This window comes from Erpetoichthys calabaricus, chromosome 12, assembly GCF_900747795.2.
Source record: "Erpetoichthys calabaricus chromosome 12, fErpCal1.3, whole genome shotgun sequence".
In the NCBI taxonomy this organism is placed as follows: domain Eukaryota; kingdom Metazoa; phylum Chordata; class Cladistia; order Polypteriformes; family Polypteridae; genus Erpetoichthys; species Erpetoichthys calabaricus.
The window spans coordinates 160,120,499-160,143,072 of NC_041405.2; the positions used below are offsets into that span (position 1 = coordinate 160,120,499).

Below are 22,574 nucleotides of genomic sequence, written 5' to 3' on the forward strand. Positions count from 1 at the left end.
CACCAACAGACCCCCGTGACCCTGTAGTTAGGATATAGCGGGTTGGATAATGGATGGATGGATAAAAAGGCGATACCCCTCCCTTAGTGAATTTCCCATTGGGATTAATAAAGTATCTGTCTGTCTGTCTGTCTGTCTAGTGATAACGGCGGTAAGAAATCAAATAGGAGAAATAACTTAATTTTATTTAATGATGGCTTATGCAGCATAACAGATGAAGGAAGCCAATGGCAAGACCCAGTTTGGGAGTGGGGGCCTGATGTGTAGAGTCTGCCATCTTCGCCATTGCAGTGGAAGGATTTTCAGGATCAGATGACGTTATCTCCCATCCGTCCGTCGGCTTCAAAGGTGCGCCGGGTAATGTGCCAAGGCTTTATACTCTTTGTTCACATGCAGGCCCTCACTTAGGTGAATCCTGCCATTCCAAACAAGGCAAAGAGGATACAGTTTCATGCTGACTTTGACAGACAAAAATAGTACACAGTGGTCCTCAGTCTGACTGCCCGTTTCCCAGTTGCCCCTCACTGTCTTGTCTTCTAATGCTTACCTGGCAGTTCTATACGGTGAACCCCTGTGCTAAATCTGGCTCTGCGTCGACTGTGCATGTGAGTAGAAAAAGGCAGATTTATCTTTATATTTAATACGCTACCGTGGCTGTCCGTTTGTCTGTCCAGGATTTTAAATGACCTGTAGCTCGCAAACCGTTTGACCTGAAATTTAGTACACCTATACAGTACACCCCCAAAATTCACGGGGGTTACATTCCTAGAGCACCTGTGAATTGTGATAAACAGCAACTTTTGGATGTGGTTAAAAAATGCCTTTTAAATGCCTATTTTTATAGATTAAACCCTAAATACAGTATGCCCCCAAAGCACTTTAATTTCGTTGCAAACTCAGCTTAATACATTACCTAAAAACAGAATGTAAAGGTAAACCCGTCTACTGGACAGTACTGTACTGCTATGTCTCCTGCGGTGCTAGAATGTAAAATCCCAATGTTACCGCTATACGTACTGTAATTCATGCAAGCGCATTTTCTTTTGTATAATCCTCTTTAATAAAACCCCTGTGTGCGTCCAGTGTCTGTGTGTGTGTGTATGTCTTTTGGTGAAGTGCGCATGCGCGGGGCGCGGTGTGACGCTTTCAAAGCAGATGCTTCAAAGGCCGCCTGACGTGTCACACAAGACAGAGAGGGCGGGACCTATAAAATATCGCACGGCAGATCCAATCGGATTTCGGTAAATGAGGTAAGAACTAAAACATAAAACACGAAAAATCCAATCAGGTACTGAGACGCGGAGACCAGCTTCCCCATTTTTGTGCAAATGTTCACTCTGAGGATGTCAGATTTGCGATTAAGAAGCTTGCCCCGGTAAAGTGTAAAGTGTCAGTCGTTGAAGGGGTTTTCCTAAATATACGAATTTTCATGATATTACAATACAATGACTTTTAAAAGTAGATTTATTTTCGCGCACATTACATCAGTTGCTGGGGAGAATCTACTGATTGCCCACCGTTGTGACAGAAAATTAAACACATATTACAGACAGCAAAGCAAGTATTACTGTCAGAGAAAATTACAGGCATTTTACGGGAAAAATTTAATGAGGTAAAAGGTCCCTTACCATTTAATATAGACTGTTCCTACTAATGCTTATGGACTACTGTTCTAGCACCCGTTATTGTAACGGGCTTAATGTCTAGTACATAATAATTTAATTTAATTAAAATACAGTAAAAGGTACGGGTACTCACCAATTCTGAATGATATTGATGATGAAGTAGCTGTGCAGTACAATGCAGAGGATTTAAAACTCCTCAGGTGGCGCCTGTTCTTCAGGAGGAGTCGTATTTTTGGACGGGTCTTCTTCTGGTGGGGTTTCGTGTTGGCTTTTCTTTATAGGTTTCAGAAACACTGTGATGGGAAGCTGCTACATTGTCTCCTGTAGCAAACTGCTGGTGCAATTTCTGTGCTTTCTAACAGATGATGTTACCGTCCAAGGGGATGTTCTTCTTCCTGCAATCGGTGATCCACAATGGCAAGGCAGATTCCATCCTGACAATATTTTTATTCCTTACGGTTGTTACCTTTTTGGCACAGAAACTTAGATACGGTACTCCAGATCGCTGCTTTGTTCTTCTTTATGTAGCGTGCGGTGCTTTCATTAATGCCATAGTGTCGCGCTACTGCAGCAGAACTTTTTAGATCCCGGAGCAAATCCAGTAGTTCAACCTTCTCCTGGAGTGTTTTAAGCTTCTTCTAGTGCTTAGGCTCAGTGCCAGAAGCCTTAGAAGGTGCAGGGCGTTTAGGCGACATCTTGTGCGTTTAAGAATAACAAAATGAATACAATAACAAAATGGAAAACACAAGGACACTCGGCTGGAGACGCGTCACAGGGCAGCAGTCAATCAGCAGCAAGGAGAAATGAATAACGCTCTCGGATTGGCTACTTTCACCATCCCAAACCGCGTTTCCCTCAGCGGTTGCTTCCTGTTCTCGGCAGAAGACCAATCAGATCCACTGCAGGGACTGCTGGGAGTTGCAGTTTCAAATTCTATTGGCTACTTTTACCATCCCAAGCGGCGGTTCCCTCTACAGCACAGTATTGCCACGAAAAAGCCATAAAAATTGAATTTCCCCTTGGGATTAATAAAGTATCTCTATCTATCTATCTATCTATCTATCTATCTATCTATCTATCTATCTATCTATCTATCTATCTATCTATCATATAGTGCCTTTCATATCTATCTATCTATCTATCTAAAAATTGAGGAGATTATTTGTGCTTTCCGTTAATAATTAATAATTTTAATAAGGAAAAATCCGCAAACCCTGAACCGTGACTTCACGGGGGTCTACTGTACTACGTGACATCTAGTATCTGCTTTTGGGGTGATGAATGACCTCCGCGGTTATTCCTCTTTTGATTTTTATTTTATTTTATTGCAGAATCAACTCTCGGCATTGCCCAGCAGGGCGGCACATGCGTACGGGCGCCGTTCTCATTCCTACCACCTTCGCCATTACTTCCCCTACCTCTTCATATCTTGAATCATTCTTGAGGCAGATTGAAGACTTAAGTGCCAACTTTAATGAAAAAATGAGGAAAGTGTACTAAGTAATGGCAACACAAACGCTGACTGAATCAGTTTTAATGCAAAAAGTTGCCAATGGAAGAAGAGAAGAAGCGGGCGGCTAGGGTGGAGAAAAGAAGAGCCGCTCAGGAAGCAGCAAGCACATCAACCTCTGAGCACACGAATGATAAATGTACAGAGAAAGAAAGAGGATGAGAACTGGGAATGTCAAGTCCAGTGGATTCTGTGCCGTTACTGGTAGAATATGTTTGCACAGAGTACAGTGACTTATTAAACTTTTATTACACAGCCACCATAAAAAAACCTCCCACTGGTTCCATTCCATCTGAACTAGTGGGGTGCTGAAATGTCACCCATCGCATGGCTGCACTCGGGTCCTAATCTGGGACCCTGAGTTGGTTTGTCATGTGGTGGGTGTGGGGCTCCTAACCTATGCATTGATGAGTGGCTTGTGTTCCCTTCTCCTCGGTTGCTGATGGCACCCATACACAATGTAACGTACAGACTGAAGCAGCAGTTCTTTACAAGTTTATTAAGGTCCTTACTGTCCTGTGTGCTTGCAAGTGCTAATCAACATTCACCACAGTGCTACTCTGCAGCGTCATGAATAGTGAGTCGAAACTATTATCTTCCCTGAAAAATCTCCGTACATTTGTCCTAGAAGTGTTTATTTTACTGATAAGGATACCGGTTAGAAATTCTAAAATACCTGTTCACCCAATCCCAACTTGCAAAGTTTCAGACCGTTTGCAAAGAAGAATGTGAAAAAATTGCATTCGTCCATTTGTGCAAAATTGGTCACCGGGCAGATCTATCATGGGTATGTGCCCTATGCCCTTTGACAGCAAGGGGCCTTTTTCAACAATCCATCCCCACTGCTCGATGCAGTGATGCGGTTTGCACACTCGCTAACAAATCAAGGAGGACCTTCCCTCTCCTGCTCGATGAAAAGAACGAGCATCCGTGACTCGAAATTACCAAGTGGGAAAGGGCTTGAAGGAGCCCTCGGGTATTGCAATGAAATCCATCCATCCATCCATTATCCAACCCGCTATATCCTAACTACAGGGTCACGGGGGTCTGCGGAAGCTAACACAGGGCGCCAGCCCACTGCAGGGCACACACACCAAGCACACACTAGGGACAATTTTAGAATCGCCAGTGCACGTAACCTGTATGTCTTTGGACTGTGGGAGGAAACCGGAGCACCCGAAGGAAACCCAAACAGACATGGGGAGAACATTCAAACTCCACACAGGGAGGACCCAGGAATTGAACCCGGGTCTCCTAACTGCGAGGCAGCAGCGCAACCCACCGTGCCGCCTGCACTGAAATCAAGTGTGAGAAATAGCGCACACTGCTTTTAACTACCAGGCATTCAGGTTCTGCCTTGGGAAAAGTACGATCAACTCTCTGTTAAGGAGTTCAGTCACCTTGGGGACCTATAGGGGGGGTCTTAATCCAGTCTTGTTTGGTATAGACGTAACCTCATGGTTAAGGCATTGGAAAAAGTCCTGGAATCCCTTTGCCGAAAGACGCCAACCAAATCAAGCAGCGTTTACCATGAAGGAGAAATTCTCCTTTAGATTGGCATATGGGCTCATTATTGCACTGTGATTGGTGCCCCAGACTGTTTTGATTTGGACCAGGACTGTGGAGTCGGTAGATAAATCCTTCAACTCCGACTCCTTAGTTTTTGGTACCTCTGACTCCGACTCCTCTGTATTTAATCTGCTAATGTAGTTTTATTTTCCATTTTGATTGAAGGAAGGAAACACACGCCGTCATTTAACCACAGAACTGCTGGCTAGGAAGCCAGCTCTGTACCATATTGGCCAGTTTAAACAAAAGACGAGAACCCCCTGAACACACACCAGGCCATAGCACACACCTCCACCTCCATCATTACACGTGTTTACACTCACATGAACTTGTTAAACACATTACATCTGAAATCAAATGAAAACGCTTTTTGTAATGTACCATAATCCAGATTGCAGTTTGTGAGTGTCAGGTTGTATAATCGCTCAGCTGAACTTCACACTGGTAGTAACACAACTATGCACTGGGCTTTATTCTTACATCAGAGAAGTACTTAATTAGGACTATTGTTTGTGAAATGGGACATTTGAACTTGCTGTATTTTTTTTTTTTTTTTTCCCCCAATTACAATTTAAATTTATTAGGAGTCAGTCGGTACATTTTTGCTGACTCCGATCCCGACTCCAGGTACCCAAAGTTGTCTCTGACTCCGACTCCTCGACTTCTTCAGCTCCGAACTCCACAGCCCTGCTTTGGACTTTAGTTCATTTTTTTGTTTTTTGCAGTCTAAAATAACATGCATTTTATTTTATTTATAGGGGCACTTTACATTAGCAGTAAATCTCCAAGTGCAACATAAAAAGATTAAACAAAGGCAAGGCAAGATAAAACAGCAATAATTATAGCATTCTTGTTAATAAGCTTTCCTAAATAGAAAAGTCTTTAGCTGTTTTTTAAAACAGCCCACAATCTGCTGTGTTCTTAGGCTCTCAGGTAGCCATTCCAGAGCCGTGGAGCAGCGGCTGCAAAGGCTCGGTCTCCCATTGTTTGGTCACAGGGGGGCGAAGGTGGTAGGTATTTGCAAAATGGAGGTTTCTTGCAGTGGATTGTAGTATAAGGAGTTCCTTCAGATATTGTGGAGCATTTCCATGGATAAACTGGTGAGTGAACGGAGTTTGTATTCGGTACGGAGATGGATAAGGAGCCAATGAAGTGACTGAAGGATTGGTGAGATATGTTCATATTTCCGCACCCTCATCAGGATTCTTGCAGCACTATTTTGAATTTGTTGGAGCTTTTGAAGGCTCTTGTTGGGTATCCCGATGAGGAGTGCATTACGATAGTCCACCCTGGATGAGACAAAGGCATGAACCAGCTTTTCAGCATCACAGAGGGAGAGGTAGGGACAGACTTTGGCTATGTTTTGGAGATGAAGGAATACAGTTTTACAAAGGTGATGGATATGTATATCAAATGACAGATGGGAGTCTAACTTGACACCCAGATTTGTAACAGAAGGGTAGAGGGTATTGTTACAGTTAGAAAAGGAAATACAATTTACAGAGGAATGAAGTTGATAGGGGTGCCAATTAAAAGAGCTTCAGTTTTGGTGCTGTTCAGCTTGAGGAAGTTCTTGGACATCCAGGCCTCAATCTCATCCAAGCAAGAGGAAAAAGTTGATGGAGGTGTAAGAGAAGTCGAATCCAGTCTCACACAGCGCTGCGTATCATCGGCATAGCAATGGAATGAAACTCCATGCTTGTGGATGATGTGACTCAGGGGTAGCATATAGATATTAAAGAGGGTCGGCCTAAGGACTGATCCTTGTGGGACTCCACAGGTGACAGTGTGGGTATGAGATTTAGCATCCCCCAAGGCCACATACTCAGTCCTGTCCGTAAGATAGGACTTGAACCACTCCAAAGCAATGCCAGAAAGTCCAATTGTATAGTGAAGATGATGGAGAATATTATGATCTACTGTATCAAATGCATCTGTAAGGTCCTGGAGGATAAGGAGTGATGGAGAGCCCTGGTCAGCAGCCATCAGGAGGTCATTGGTGACTCTAATCAGGGCTGTCTCTGTGCTGTGAGAAGTTCTGAAACCAGACTGAAATTTTTCAAACAGATTGAATTTTTTGAGGTGATCCTGAAGCTGAACCAAAACAACCTTTTCCAAAACCTTAGACAAAAATGGAAGGTTGGTGATCGGACGATAGTTTGCTATCAATTCAGAATCCAAAGAGGATTTTTTTAACTCTTTTAGGGCGGATGTCGACTTTTGTCGACAGGAGGGGTTGAGGACGAATGTCGACAAAAGTCGACATCCAGGGATAGAGGGCGACAATCAGCTGTTAATGGCGACAAAACTCACTGTCACGTCACAGGCATTCCCTCTGTGCTTGGAGGAATGCTAGACTCGTTGACTCGGCAACTAATCCTTGCGTGTGCGTGAGTTGCGAAATGTAAACAATGGCAAGATGGCATCGACATGTCACAAGGGAGCGAAGCGAGTGCAGAAAAGAAAACACTCGGCAGACAATGTTTTGCGCCTTATCGCGGAGTCGGACTCTTGATTTTTCAGAATCGGATTTTATTGACAGTGATCAGCAGATCGAACAAGAGAGTGAGAAGCCGGCATCAGCTGATCGGACACCAGCCGATGCCGCGGCAGCTGATCGGCTGCCAGCTGAGCACATTCGCGCAGCCGATGCATCTACGGCAAGGTTCGCGTGGGAGGAATACACAGACATTAATCCGTGAGAGCCAAACTGGCTACCAGACTTCACAAGACGGCATGGCTTGCTGTTGGACACGACAGATCACCAGCTGCTGAACTACTTCAGGCTGCTCTCTCCTGATGCTGCTTTTCAGCTACTGTCAGATGAGACAAACAGGTAGGCAGATAAATTTTTTGAATCGCGGGCTGCGCTTGCATCGCATTCTCGTTTTTCAAAGTGCAAACCCACAACAAAAGACGAGATGAAGCGCGCTGTGTAATTACAAATAGAGATGGGACAGAACTGGTGATATAACTTCAGGGAGCATTGGTCCAAACGTGTTTTGTCCCCTGGTGGCTTTGGACAGGTTATGCAGTGTGATGATAGGTACGTGATGCCGCAGTTTTATTCACTTCTGTAATAAACAGAAGCAAATCCCATGGGGTGAGCCAGGCTATAATGCCATGCATAAAGTTCAGCCCCTGCTTGACATTGTGGAACCAACATAGAAACAATTTGATCAGCCTGGCTGTGATTTGTCTGTGCATGAATCTATGATAAAATAAAAGGGACACCTTTTTTTCTGTAAATATATGCCAGACAAGCCCACAAAGTATGGCATAAAGGATTTTGTACTGGCAGAAGCAAACACTGGTTTCTGCCTGAAAGTAACTACATATACAGTAGTACTAGGGTGTTGTACCGTGTTAGCCATTATGAATGTAGAGAGAAGCCAAGCAAAATGACACCTTTTATTGGCTAACTAAAAAGATTACAATATGCAAGCTTTCGAGGCAACTCAGGCCCCTTCTTTAGGCAAGATGTAATACAGAAACTGGTGTTCCCTGTGTTTTATACACTCTAGGACAAGAGGCAACATTGGTAAATCTTTAAATGAGAAATCTTAAATGTAAAAATTTAATAGATTCATTCAGGCTAGGGTTAATTTAACAAGAGAGAAAAGAATAATGTATTGTCAAGATCTTTGGATAAGATGACTGTCCAACAAAGTCTTTTGAAGTTTGTAATGAGTTTTTTCAAAACAATGTGGGCCTGTAGTCAGGTTGTCTGTCATTCTGAGAGATGTAAACAATCCTCATATCTGGCCATAAGACCCATGTCTCTATTCAATCCATGTTGTAAAGTATTAAATTTTAGCATGAGTTTAACTTCCCATTCTTTTCTGTCTTGCTGTGTTTTGAAGTTGCCCATAAGCACTGTGACTTTAAAGTCCTTCTCACAGTGTCCATGGCTGTTGAAGTGGGCCGCCACAGGAACATCTGTGTTGCCATGTTTAATGTGGAACCTGTGTAAATTCATTCTCTGGCGGAGTGTTTGTCCAGTTTCTCCCACATAGAGTGCAGTGTCAGGACATTTCATGCAGAAAATTAGGTAGACTACATTAGATGATCTGCAGGAAAATGATCCCTTTATGTGATGTTCAAGTCGGCAGTGTGGTATAACTATACGGTCTGTATCATAGATGTGGGCACATGTTTTGCATCTTTTCTGTAGGCATGGAGATGTGCCATTTTCTGTTGGTTCACTTAGGGAGCCTCGGACAATTAATTGTTGAAGGTTTGGTGGTTGTCTGTATGCCAGGAGGGGAGGTTCAGGAAATACATTTTTTAGTGTTTGGTCATTGTTTAGTATTGGCTGAAGTTCTTTTATAATTTTTCGAAGTGTTTCAAGATGTGGGTTGTAGGTGACAACAAGGGGGATGCGATCCTTGTTGTCTTTGTTTTTATATTCCAGAAGGTTGTCTCTGGGTATGGCAGTAGCTCTTCTTCTTTGAGTGTCTGTTGTTTTGGGGGTGTAACCTTGTCTGATGAAATCTTGTCTGAGCTCCTGCAGTTGTTGATCCCGGTCTGTCAGGTCTGAGCAAATACGATTGTACCGTATTGCTTGGCTGAAAATAATGGAGCGCCTTATATGCTTGGGGTGGAAGCTATCACTTTTCAGGTAGGTCCGTCTGTCGGTTTGTGAAAAATAGAAGTTACAAAGGTGTTGTCTTTCAGTTGAATGGTGGTGTCAAGGAAGCTGACTTCTGTTTTTGAGTAATTCAGCTTCAGCTTTATGTTGGGGTGAAAACAATTATATTCATTATGAAAATGGAGCAGGTCCTTCTCACTGGCAGTCCAGATTATGAAGATGTCATACAACATTGGTTTTACGATGCACATTGACATGAAATCTTCCTCCAATTTTGCCATAAAAAGATTTGCATAGTGAGGTGCAAACCGACATCCCATTGCAGTCCCAATATACATATACAGGAAAGTATTTCTTTCAAAGAGAGAACTGTCCCTTGACAAGTCAGGTTGTGCTGGAGCTGCTTCAGGGCTATGAACATTTGGGTCATGTTGTGTACATTTGGACAATTTTTATACATGCCCAGAATTGTTCATGGAGCTACAGAGCAGAGGAATTGGAGCTTGTGGCACAGTGAGGGTAAGAACAGGAGACACAGGCCAGACAGGCTGAAGATGAAAAGAGGTGACAATACAGTTTTCATGCGGGCAGAAAACTTGGTGGCAGTGGCATGGCACAATGGCAAACGGGTGACTTGTCTCTCTACAGTACACACTAACAATATATGTGAGAAAGTGCAGCAACAGACAATTGAAAAGTAGGCACCAAAGCAACACGCAATGTGGCAATGACTGAAATGGGCTGCTTTGAGCGAGATCAGACTTTGCAGGACTTTGCTGTGTAATATGTATGTGAAATCATAGAGTATGCAGGCTCATGCAACGTGCAAGACAGTGACATTTGTCAAAAGGAAATATTTTTTGTTGATTTCAATTGCTTTGTGTTCTTTTTTTAAAAAAAAGTTAGTTTTTGGAAAAATATTCAGCCCTGGGAGAAAAGAAACAAAAAAAAATTAGCCCTAAAAGAGTTAAATGAGGTCTAATTTTTGTGGTTTTCAAGGTCAGTGGGACTAAGCCGCTTAATGATGTCAGCAATAAAAGGGCTTATATCTGATATCCTAACACTAAAATTTGCTGCTGTTGACACTTTCAGAATTACATTTCCAAAAATTTAATTCAATGTCATCTTTGTTTTAAAGAAATGAAGGCCCGACCAGCTTCTGTTTGTTAGCCACCAGCTTTAATGTTTACACAAAGTGAGGACAGTATTTTGTTTTGCTCAAAGAGGAAATGTAGATTTTTATAGAAGCTCTAGAAATATAACAAACAACAACATCCTCAATGCAGTCAAAAATTACAAAACAGGACCAAAACATCTGACTTGTGATTATGATAAGAGAGCAGCTCCAGTGAAGCGGAGAGCTGTAGGCTACAGCTGTAGGTATGCTGGAGCTCCAGTAGAGTTTCTTGACACACTTGTGGTGAAAAATTAATTAGCTAAAAGTCCTCCATGCTAGTGTGTAGCAGAGAAGATGTACAGCATTGTTCACAAGTCTTAACTCTCAGTTTATTGGCCCTGAGTTTTGTCTTCAGTATCTCCTCTGCTGTGACCTCCAGCAGGACCTGACAGTGTGTCACATAACTGAGCCTGCTTGTTGATTCTGTGGGCCTCGCTGAAAGCGATGTTCCCGGCCCCCCACACATACCTGGGTGTCACAGAGTTACAGAACATGTGAAGAATGTCACTACCCACATTAGAGTCTTCTAAGAAGTCTTACATTTGGATGGTTTCATGTGAGTACACCCCTCACATTTTTGTAAATATTTTATTATATCTTTTCATGGGACAACACTGAAGATATGACTCTTTGATCCGATGTAAAGTAGTCAGTGTACAGCTTGTATCACAGTGTAAATTTGCAGTCCCCTCAAAATAACTCCACACACAGGCATTAATGTCTAAACCACTGGCAACAAACCACTGGCAACAAAAGTGAGTACACCATCCATCCATCCATCCATTTTCCAACCCGCTGAATCTGAACACAGGGTCACGGGAGTCTGCTGGAGCCAATCCCAGCCAACACAGGGCAGGAACCAATCCCGGGCAGGGTGGAAGGGATCATGCTCTGCTTTAGTATGTCACAGTACATGTTGGCATTCATGGTGCCCTCAATGAACAGTAGCTCCCCAGTGCACGTAGCACTCATGCAGCCCCAAACTATGAGACTCCCACCACCATGCTTGACTGTAGGCAAGACACACTTGTCTTTGTCCTCCTCACCTGGTTGCCGCCACACACGCTTGACACCATCTGAACCAAATAAGTTGATCTTGGTCTCATCAGACCACAGGATGTGGTTCCAGTAATCCATGTCCTTCGGCTGCTCGTCTTCAGCAAACTGTTTGCGGGCTTTCTTGTGCATCATCTTTTGAAGAGGCTTCCTTCCGGGACGACAGCCATGCAGACCAATTTGATGCAGTGTGCGGCGGGCGTACGGTCTGAGCACTGACAGGCTGGCCTCTGCAGCAATGCTGACAGCACTCATACGTCTATTTTCAAAAGACCACCTCTGGATATGATGCTGAGCAGGTGCACTCAACTTCTTTGATCAACCATGGCGAGGCCTGATCTGAGTGGAACCTGTCCTGTTAAACCGCTGTATGGTCTTGGCCACCGTGCTGCAGCTCAGTTTCAGGGTGTTGGCAATCTTCTTATAGCCGAGGCCATCTTTATGCAGAGCAACTAGTCTTGTTTTCAGATCCTCAGAGTTCTTTGCCATGAGGTGCCATGTTGAACTTCCAGTGACCAGTATGAGAGAGTGTGAGAGCGATCACGCCAAATTTAACACACCTGAGACCTTGTAACATGAACGAGTCACATGACACCGGGGAGGGAAAATGGCTAATTGAACACAAGTTGGACATTTTTCACTGAGTGGTGTACTCACTGTTGTTGCCAGCGGTTTAGACATTAATGGCTGTGTGTTGAGTTATTTTGAGGGGACAGCAAATTCACACTGTGATACAAGCTGGACACGGACTACTTGACATTGTGTCAGTGTCATATCTTCTGTGTTGTCTCATGAAAAGATGTAATAAAATATTTACAAAAATGTGAGGGGTGTACTCACTTTTGTGAGATACTGTATCAGGACATAATCATATGGTCCTTACCACCTCAGGTTACATTTAAATAATTTTAGATCCTGGTAAACAACACATAACAGATTCCACTATGTCTTTATTTTTTTTAATAGAAATGAAGCCAAAATGCAGAAGCCATGTGTGCAAAAACTAAGTAGACCCCACGATTCAATGGCTTATAGAAGCCCCTTTAGCTGCCATAACTTGAAGTCCTCATATTCTGTCTGACTGTCAGTCTCTCACATCGTTGTGGAGGAATTTTGTCCCGCTCTTCTTTACAATGTTGCTTCAATTCACTGAGGTTTGTGGCCATTCGTTCCTGCACAGCTCTCTTAAGGTCCTGCCACAGCATTTCAATTGGGTTGAGGTCTGGACTTTAACTGGGCTATTGCAACATCTTGATTCTTTTCTTTTTCAGCCATTCTGTTATTGATTTGCTGGTGTGTCTGAGATCACCATGCATGACCCAATTTCAGCTAAGCTTTAGCTGTCTAACAGATGGCCTCACATTTGATTCCAGAATACTTTGGTACACAGAAGGAGTTCCTGGTCGACTCATTGACTGCAAGGTGCACACGTCCTATGGCTGCATAACAAGCCCAAATCATCAGCCTTCCACCACCATGCGTGACAGTTGGTCTGAGGTGTTTGTGCTGATGTGCTGTGTTTGGTTTTCATCAAATGTGGCACTGTGTATTATGGCCAAACATCTCTACTATGCTCTCCTCTGTCCAAAGGACATTGTTCCACAAGTCTTGTGGTTTCTTCAGGTGAACTTTGCAAACCTAAGCCGTGTTGCTATGTGTTTTTGTTTTAGAGAGAAGAGCCTTTCTCCTGGCAACCCTTCCAAACAAGCCGGACTTGTTTAGTCTTTTTCAAATTGTATTGTCATGAACTTTAACATTTAACATGCTAACTGAGGCCTGTAGACTCTGAGATGGAGCTCTTAGGTTGTTTTCTTTTTTGCAGTTTCTCTGAGCATTGCATGGTCTGACCTTGGGGTGAATTTGCCAGGAGATCCACTCCTGGAAGGACTAGCAGTGGTCTTGAATGTTTTCCACTTGTGAATAATCTTTCTCACTGTAGAATGATGGACTTCACGTTGTTTGGAAATGGCCTTATAACCCTTCCATGATTGACGGGCAGCAACAATCGCTTCTCTGAGACCATTGCTGATGTCTTTCCTCCTTGGCATTGTGTTCACACACACACACACTCACCCGAATGCTCCAGAGCAGCAAACTGCCAAAACGTCTGCTTTTATTGAGGTGGTCACACTTGCTGATGGTCAATTAATCGAGTGCATTAGATTAACAGCACCTGGCTGCTACTTACCTTCTTAATTCCTATGGAAGCAGTAATGATGGACTTATTTTTTCACACACTGCTTCCGCATTTTGGCTTGGCTTTTGTTAGATAAATAACAACACGGTGTAATATGTCATGTTGTGTTGTTCATCTGAGGTTCTATTTACCTACTTTTCAAGACCTGCTGAGGACCAAATGATTTTTATTATGTCCTGATACATAAAGCCTTAGAATTGAAAGAGGGCGTACTTTCTTATTCACATGACTATGCAAGAATAGTGACTGGGGGTGTTTGGAATGTTGAATGTCAAGAACCAGTTTCTTTGCTTTACTGATATTAAGCTTCGGACATTTTTCTTTGCTGTACGAAACAAGGACTTCCACTGGAGTCTTATCCTCTCCCTCATTCCCCCGTGTCTGTATAACCCCATAAGTGCAGAATCGTGAGATTTTTTTGCAAGTGATACAACCTCCTGTTCTGTTCAATAGTCTGAGATGTTCAGGGCTAACAGCAATAGAGACGGGCAGGCCTGTTCCTTATGACACACCAGTGTTGCTCTCACCGTCCTGGAACCTCACAACCTGCGGTCTGCCCGACAGACACTCCATTATGATGAGGTAATGACAGCCCTCCTAAGAGCAGTGCCGGTGGTATTGCCACTGTTTATATGCCTCCCAGCTGATTTAAGTGTCCGGTGTGCATGTTCCTTCGAGGGCTGTGGAATCAGAGTCGGAATCAATTATTACTTTTTTGTATACGAAGTACAGGGAAAGTATTGTAATCGTCCAAAAATTCGATCTCACGATTTTGATGAATCTCGACGTATTAGACCTACCTGAGTCTGATTTACTTTCTCGTAAGGAAAGCATTGTAATCGTCCAAAAATTCAACATCGAGATTTTGATGAATCTCGACATTTTAGACCTCCCCGAGTCCAAAAATACCATTTTTGGAATTATGTCTGTGTTTGTGTGTGTGTGTGTGTGTGTGTGTGTGTGTAAACACGATAACTTGAGTGCGCTTTCACTTTGGTCAACCAAATTTTGCATACAAGTATTAGGTGCACAACATAGATTTGTTGTCAACTTTTGGGCTATGTCCGTTAACCGGTACTTTACCTTTTATTCATTCAGCTGCAGAGTCCAATTTATTCAACTTTACTTTTAGAATAATTGTTCAATATATTATTCATTTGATTTGATTTGTTGCTGATGGTTCTTTAATGTACATAATATAAAAATATAATCATTGTATTGCAGTTTACTCCTCAGATATCCATCCCCATATCTGAGTATATGAGAAAATCGAGGGGAGACCGTGTACCAACTCTGACTAAATATAATGTAGATTGTAATGAGTTAAAATTTCCAATCTCTTATATATCGATTCAATCAAATTACTTTTCTTCTAGACTTTTCGTAACAATACAGCTTTATAAGTTTAGTCTTACGTTTCATGCGATTTTCAGCATTTGTATACCACAACATTGCTACAGTCTTTTAAAACTAAACTTTCACATGTTATGGTGCTAAGAAATAGTTTGATGATTCATTCTGGCAGTGATGAAGTGCCTTGTATCTTGTATGTTATGTGCTTTCAATCAACACAGTAAGACTCAAATTACAAATTGACGCGTTGGGGTCGGTGGCACCAGAAATTGAGGCATCTGTGTTGGAGTTGAAGGTTTTATGTACCGACTCCACAGCCCTGGAGCCTAATGTATAAACGGAGCGTATGCACAAAAATGTTGCGTACTCCCGTTTCCACGCTCACATCGAGATGTATAAAACCTAAACTTGGCGTAAAGCCATACACATTTTCACGCTAGCTCAATCCCTGGCGTAAGCAAGTTCTCTGCTCGGTTTTGCAAACTGGTGGCAACCAGCGTCAAAGCAGTGCTTTTGTGCCAGTGTGGTTTCCCTTTCATTTTTAGATCCACATCCCTGACGCGGCTTTATAATTACACTGAAATTAACCGCATATTGTTTAAGGCATGTAATTGTAATTAACCTTTAACAATATAATGGTCCACGGAATGGCCAAACTATTCCAAATACCATAACTGCTTTAGCGTTGCTACTCAAGTATTTATCCCACTGTATCTGAGTGTGGAATCACAGCTCTACAGCAGCTGATCTGAAAGAGAATTATTGGTATACAGCATCAAGCACACGCTGCCTCAGCCATGCACTGCTCTTATACGACAAACGCTTCAGAGCCTTTCCTGTACGGACCTCGCAGTTCAGAAACAGTTTCATCCCAAGAACTCTAAACACACTCAATCAGTCCATCAAGTGCTCCTTGTAGAACTGTTTGTACCTATAAGTACAATCACCTCACTGTAAACTTGCACTACACTTATAATATTGCACAACCTGAGCCACTTTATAAAGTGCGTATTTACATATGATGACGATATAATTGTTAAGATGAAATGCAGCAAAATATGTTTACTACATTATACAGATAAAATGTTAACATTATTTAAATAATCTGTATTGTTAATAATTAAACATTTTAGGACACAGTGTCGCAGTGCTAGCGACAAGCTGGCGCCCCGTTCAGGGATTGTTCCTGCCTTGCACTGCATGTTTGCTGGGACTGGCGCGACACAGGAAGGATAAATGGATAGCATTAATTAAACACCTACTACAAAGATATTTCAATGTTCCTTAAAATTTTTGAAGAATCGGCGTTCTAAGCCTACAGATGGCTTAACGTCTATTACAGAGCTGATCGTGTGGCGATTGGTTACTTGGAGAAAGAAAAGGAAGGACAGGAATTGGAGGTTAGTACGTTTGAAAGAGACAGTACTGCTGCAATAAATAATTTCATCAAAGGTCGCGCACGGTGCAGCAAGCATCTTGTGGGAGGCAGGAACAATCTCTGGATGGGGCGCCAGCTCGTCACTATCACTGTGCCACCATATTCCCATGTTTAATAACATGCTTTAATTCTTATCAACATGAAAATGATATCAATTATACATCTTAGTATTTAATTATTCAGAGAGCTGTAATATCACAAATGTAATGGATTCTGTGTCCTGTCAGAGGAAGAGAAAACCCGTTTAAGAAGCACGTAGTGATTCACACACACACAGAGCACATTGAAGAATATATACAATACAAAGCATTTAACGTGCTACTTTAGTTATGATGGGATTTGAGAAACTAGTAAATTAAACGATTTAAAGATGATGTTTATGATGTTCTACTTTAATGACAAAATAAACTATGTGATTAAAGTGGAAATTTCAAGATTAAAGTTGACATGGAGTTTTTTTTTCCCCCCCACTGTGTCCCTATTTTTTTTTCTCTGTACCCTAATAAGCTTTCATATGACACTCAGACGGTGGGCTATGACTCGCCTTTTCACAGCGACTTTGATATCTGACAACTGTGCGACTTTGTGAACTTGAGCTTTCAAGTTTCTCCGACATGCTATGTCAGTCGATCAACTTCCCTTTGTTGTTTATATCACTGTTTAAACCAACAAATAGTACGTTTTTCTTTGCCTCCACTTGGTATTCGCTGAAATTCTTATATTTTCCCCCGTGCTTTTGCCTTTTCACAGAACGCTGAGCTTAAGGGCTATTTATATTGATTTGCATATTCAAAGAGGCGTAATTCTGGGAGGAGTTGGGGAGTGGTTGCAGGCGCGTGCACGTGCGTTACTTTTCAGGCTGACTGGGATTTATGGAAGTTGGCATACGCACAGATTTATGCATCTGGATTTTTTTGTGCGTACAAACATTTCCGCTTTTGTCCGTACGCCATGTTTTAGTGTGAATTCTACGCACGGCGTTATGCATGAGGCCCCTGGTCCCTTCAGTTATATATCATAATAAAACGTGTGTTGAAGTCAAGCAAAACAACATTCTGCCAGGCACTTCATCTAGCTGAGACACTAAAAGGTGAAATGAAGTTCAGTTTTTACGTTACATAACATCTTAACTTTAATACGTTAATACATTTTGTAGAGCCTCAGGCTTCAGGAAAGATGGCGATTCACAGCTTTCACCCTTGAAGACTTCAGTCCAGCTCTGCCCTACCTGCCTCTGCCTGCACACAACGATTCTTAATTAAACGCTGAATTAATTTTTGAGGCACTGCGGAGAGAGTGGGGTGGGGAGCAGGCTTAGATCATAAGAGTCGCTTGGACCACCTGCATGTTTAGTTTTGCTTGTAGAGTTCAATGCTAAGAGTTTCACTTTCAATTCCCGACAGCGTCGTCATTGGATCAGTTTCAGAGTAGCTGGTGCTTGATGCTGTGCCAGGAGCTTTGTTTTTTGGCCTTTTTTTTAAGCTGGGTTGTAGACACTGAGAAGTAATATGAGAGAGAGAGACACACACAAGTTAAAATGTGGAATTCCCCTTGAAACACATGAAACGTTTGGAGGCACAGTGGGAGGTGGCATTGAACTGTTGTGAGCACACTAAGAAGGCCTCCAAAATGAACAATACTTTATTATTTTTCTAATGGTGAAGTTTTGCTCACTGTGAGGGAAATGCCAGTGGTGGTGTTCTTCTTTCGGCTGCTCCCATTCAGGGGTCGCCATTGCAGATCACCCATCTCCATCTGTCCCTGTCTTTTACATTTTCTTCCACACCGACTGCTTTTGTGCCCTTCCTCACATCATCTGTAAACCTTCTCTTTGGCCTTCCTCTTTTCCTCTTGCCTGGCGTTTGCATCCTCCTTCCCCGATTTACCCCTCATCTCTCCTCTGCACGTGCCCAAACCATCTCAATCTCTCACCAGTGTACTGTTAATGAAACAGATGGCACCCAGTTGTATCTCATGAAAATGTCTTCCACTTAAGTTTTGCATCATTCTAGTCCTGTAAAGTTTTTATATATTGATTTTCATGTTGAGCAGAACTCCAATCAACACAGCAAAGCCAAAATGGACAGATGTAATGTTATTATCTTATTGGTATTATTTGACCTTTTACGCAAGGCCATGTCTAGTACAGTATTTGAAATAAAATTGGTTCCATTTGTTTTATTTATTTATTTTTTTTTCATTTGCAGCACAGGCAGGTGAAGCGACTTGCTCAGGGTCACTCAGTTTCAGTAGTGGGATTTGAACACCCCCCCCCCCCCCCCCCACCTCTGCATTTTAAGTCAAAAGTCTTAACCACTATGGTACACTTGCTTGCCATAATAATGACAGGGAAAAACTGAAGCTGTGGCTGGAGACTCCAAACATCAGAGGTGAATGAGAAACAAAGCTATGAAGTTGTTGGTAGCTTTACTTAGGCACATTTGGTGAAGTCATTTATAATTTACTTTTCAAAACAAAAATGCCACTCCTTTACAGAGCTGATTACTTTGTCCCAAGTACTTGGATTGGGGACCCTCTAGGAAAAGTTTGGGTTGCTGCTAGAAGAGGTGCTGGTGAGGCCAGCAGGGGGCGCTTACCCTGTTGTCATGCGTGGATCCTATTGCCCCAGTGCTGTGATTGGGACACTGTGCTGTAAAAATGAAAGCCGTCCCGTCGGGTCATTCCAGCCTCCCAGTCATCTTCTGTAAAAACGGAGGAAACCTTGGAAAAGGCAGTTCAAAGAGAGACCCCTTTCCGGGTAGGTTGGACGTGCAGTGGGTGTCAAAAAGAAGAGGGGGTCAATACGATACACAGAACAGAACACAAGTCATCATCAATGCAATATAATAGTAAAATAAAAATATTACAAGTACGGAGCAGAATTCAACAGTAGATGGTATCCCATAATATGATTTGGATTTGATTAGAGTCCTGGAAACCTCAGCCATCAAGCTGCCTCCCCCTATTGGCCATTCCACAGTTGAGTCAGTGCTGGGCCAGCCAATCCGATGAAATGACCCCTCTACCTGACGATTCCTGCAAACACACATTTAACATTTTATAATTGTGCGAATACAGATGTATTCAAACAAGTCCGCTTTAAATAGGCACTCATTGACAGTCCTGTAAAACTGTCTGTGCCTCCTCCTATCAATACTCTGGTTTAACATATTAAAGACTAGGGGGCTCTGTCCCCTGCTCACTTCACTCACCCAGCCCCCGGGTTTGCTTTACTGGATATACAATTTAAAGAGATTGTTATTTTCAGGAGAATTGTTACATATGCATTATTTTCACTTTTACTTTAAAACTTTAGTAAAAACAACATTTGGAATTAACTTTTCTTCACGATCGCATTGAATTTTGGTTCCGTGTTTAGACTTGCATCGTGACAACGCAACATATATAGTACCTGCCTGTGAGTGAATATCGTTTCTTTCTCAGTAATAAATAAAACAACTTTTCTTGTATGTTTGCCCATGCTCTTTCTTCTTCACTTAGTCGTTGATGTGTCATCTAGAACGTATAAAATTATTGTCCTGATAAAATTTATAAAAGCAGAGAGCACAGGAAGTGTGTCTGCCAAAAGCATCCACACGACTGAGGTTAGATGACTGTGGTCTTGTTTGAAAATAGTTGTAAGTAGGCCGTGACTTGAAAGAATCTCATGTTAAAAGTCTCCGTCTCACAGGAATTCATACCGCGGCAACATTTTTGGAATCTTTTAATTCTCACTGGCAACACGAATTAGACAATCTACAAGTCTACAACTTAAAGTTTAAATCCAAACAATATATTCAATCTGTTTTCGCTATTCCGTTATTTCACAGAGTAATAATTTCTGTTTGTTTGTGCTACTGCGATCTTTCCTATCCTTTTTTTTTTTGAGACTTTCGAAATTTTCCATTATCTCTAACCTGCTTTGCATGTGTACTGCGCCAACGTTTTTGAATTCTTTACAGCGTTCTACTTTATCATCTACTCTTTGTCCTTATTTCCATCCCCGGGCGTGGTTACATTTCTTTCTTGAAGGATGTAATATGCTGCACGCATCGTGAAGGGGGGGGGGGGGGGGGGTGGCTGAACACATGGTAAGGAGATGCAGTCGGATCAGCTGCTGGTTTGCTGGCGAGCTGCGTGTTCTGCTTGTCACGCTGCACGTCGATCATTTAAAAGCCTGTACAGCAGCTGTCCTTTTGTCTCACTGCCTTGTCTCGTGGGACGTCGAGAAGATCACATCTCGTCTTCCTCGTCTCCCTCCCAAGATTTGTTTTTATAATAGAGAGATTAAACTATTAACCGTCTACAGAGTCTTACAGTGAGATAAAAATCGAACACCAGGTGACCAAATCTCAACCTAATCCTGGTCTGTGTTGAACTTGCACATTCTTTTGACAATTAATTCATAGATGGATATTGCTGGACTTCATTTATGTTAATCAGTTTCAAACTGCTTTGCTCTCCTGTCTGTTTAAACAAATCTGTGTGTTTATGTCTACTCATTATGTAATTTTTATAAATTTTACATTTTACCTGAGACTTTGTCACAGTGCTCTGTGTCTGGACTCTGTGAAGTGTGCTATACAAAACTGAATGGTGCACTAAATCTCAAATGCATGTGTGGTAAGATAATTGGCCCCTGTAAATTGGCCTTGTATGAATGGGTGAGTGAATTAGTGTGGCCATGGACTAGTTACCCATCCAGGGATGGTTACTAACTTGTAGCTAACTAATGTTGTTGGGCCTGTGTAACCCTAAACTTGATCCTGAGACTATGGAAATGCTCTGATAGGTTTTTAAATCTTGAAAAAGACTTGTCTGCTGTCTCATTTGTGTTGATCTCTCATCACTTACGGTGTCATCTCTCTTTCTCTCCGCCTCAGGGACAATCTGCGTACTGCTGTCTTTCCCCTTTATCTTTAACCCCTGCATGGGCTGTGACTATGCCACACCACCATGGGTCGGACTCGTTTATTTCATTCCCTTCATCATCATCTTCCAGTTTGGATGGGCAGCCACCCAGATTTCCCACCTGTCCCTCATTCCAGAGCTTGTCCACAGTGATCACGACAAGGTGGAGCTCACTGCCTACAGGTAAGCATTTGCTCTGCATTTAAGGGCTTCCTGGTTTATTGTATTTGGGTGGTATAGCATTTAGAGCTTTGAAGCAGCAATTCTAGAGCAGCACTTCCCGATTCATTTTACCCTCGCACCCCCTGTGACGGACGAGGCCAATTTTGCACCCCCTTGGTTTGAGAAGAAGTATGAAAAAATATGAGGTTAACGCAGAAAAACAGATCACCAATTGAAGGTTTATGAATAATGGATACTTTATTCACAGCTAACAAGAGGGTGGAAAGAGCAGCCTTCCACACCTCAACCACACACAGTACAAGTATGAAATGATGTTCTTTATAAAGAAATTTATAGAAGGAATAAATAGTTTGAGAATTTTATGTTGTTTAGGGTCTTTGATTTTTCTCCTGCCTCTTCTTTGTAATTATCTCTTCGAAACATGGTTCTTTATGTGTTAATGAAATGCGTAGGTCATTTTCGGGGTTCAGTGCGTTACGATATTTATTCTATTTGGATATAAGTAGGTTCTGTTTAGTTGACAGAAATATCTTTGGTAGGAATGTAAGTTGAATTTAGTCTTTAAATTTCTAGGGTGAAGAAAAATGTATGCAATGATGACTAAATTTAACTTACATTCCTACCAAAGATATTTCTGTTGACTAAATAAAACTTACTTATATTTACAATTTAAATAGAACTTGAACAGATACGATAGTTCATAGTACCCACGCAGCACTAAGTGCGCGTAAGAGCGGAAGTCATCCGTTTTAACAAGCAGCGTATTGCACTGATACGAAATGGCCTGCCCATTTAATTATTTAGGAGTGGATAGATAAATTAAGATTTTGTACAAATAATGTTTTTCATTTTTCTTCCTCGATGGATTCTGGCACCCCCAGCAACAGTTGGCACCCCCAATCGGGAAGTACTATTCTAGAGTCTTGGGCTCCAATCTCCTTCTGTCCATGTACAGTGGAACCTC

At 42.2% G+C, this 22,574-nt stretch overlaps 1 protein-coding gene across 1 annotated transcript in view; it reads left to right on the forward strand.

The window, feature by feature from the left end:
* Positions 1-22,574, forward strand: part of LOC114662906 (major facilitator superfamily domain-containing protein 12-like) — a 120,522-nt gene that overhangs the window by 15,499 nt on the left and 82,449 nt on the right. The window contains exon 2 of the mRNA XM_028816637.2: positions 21,400-21,610. Coding sequence (XP_028672470.1) covers positions 21,400-21,610 — 211 coding nt within the window. The remainder of the gene's footprint in view (positions 1-21,399; positions 21,611-22,574) is intronic.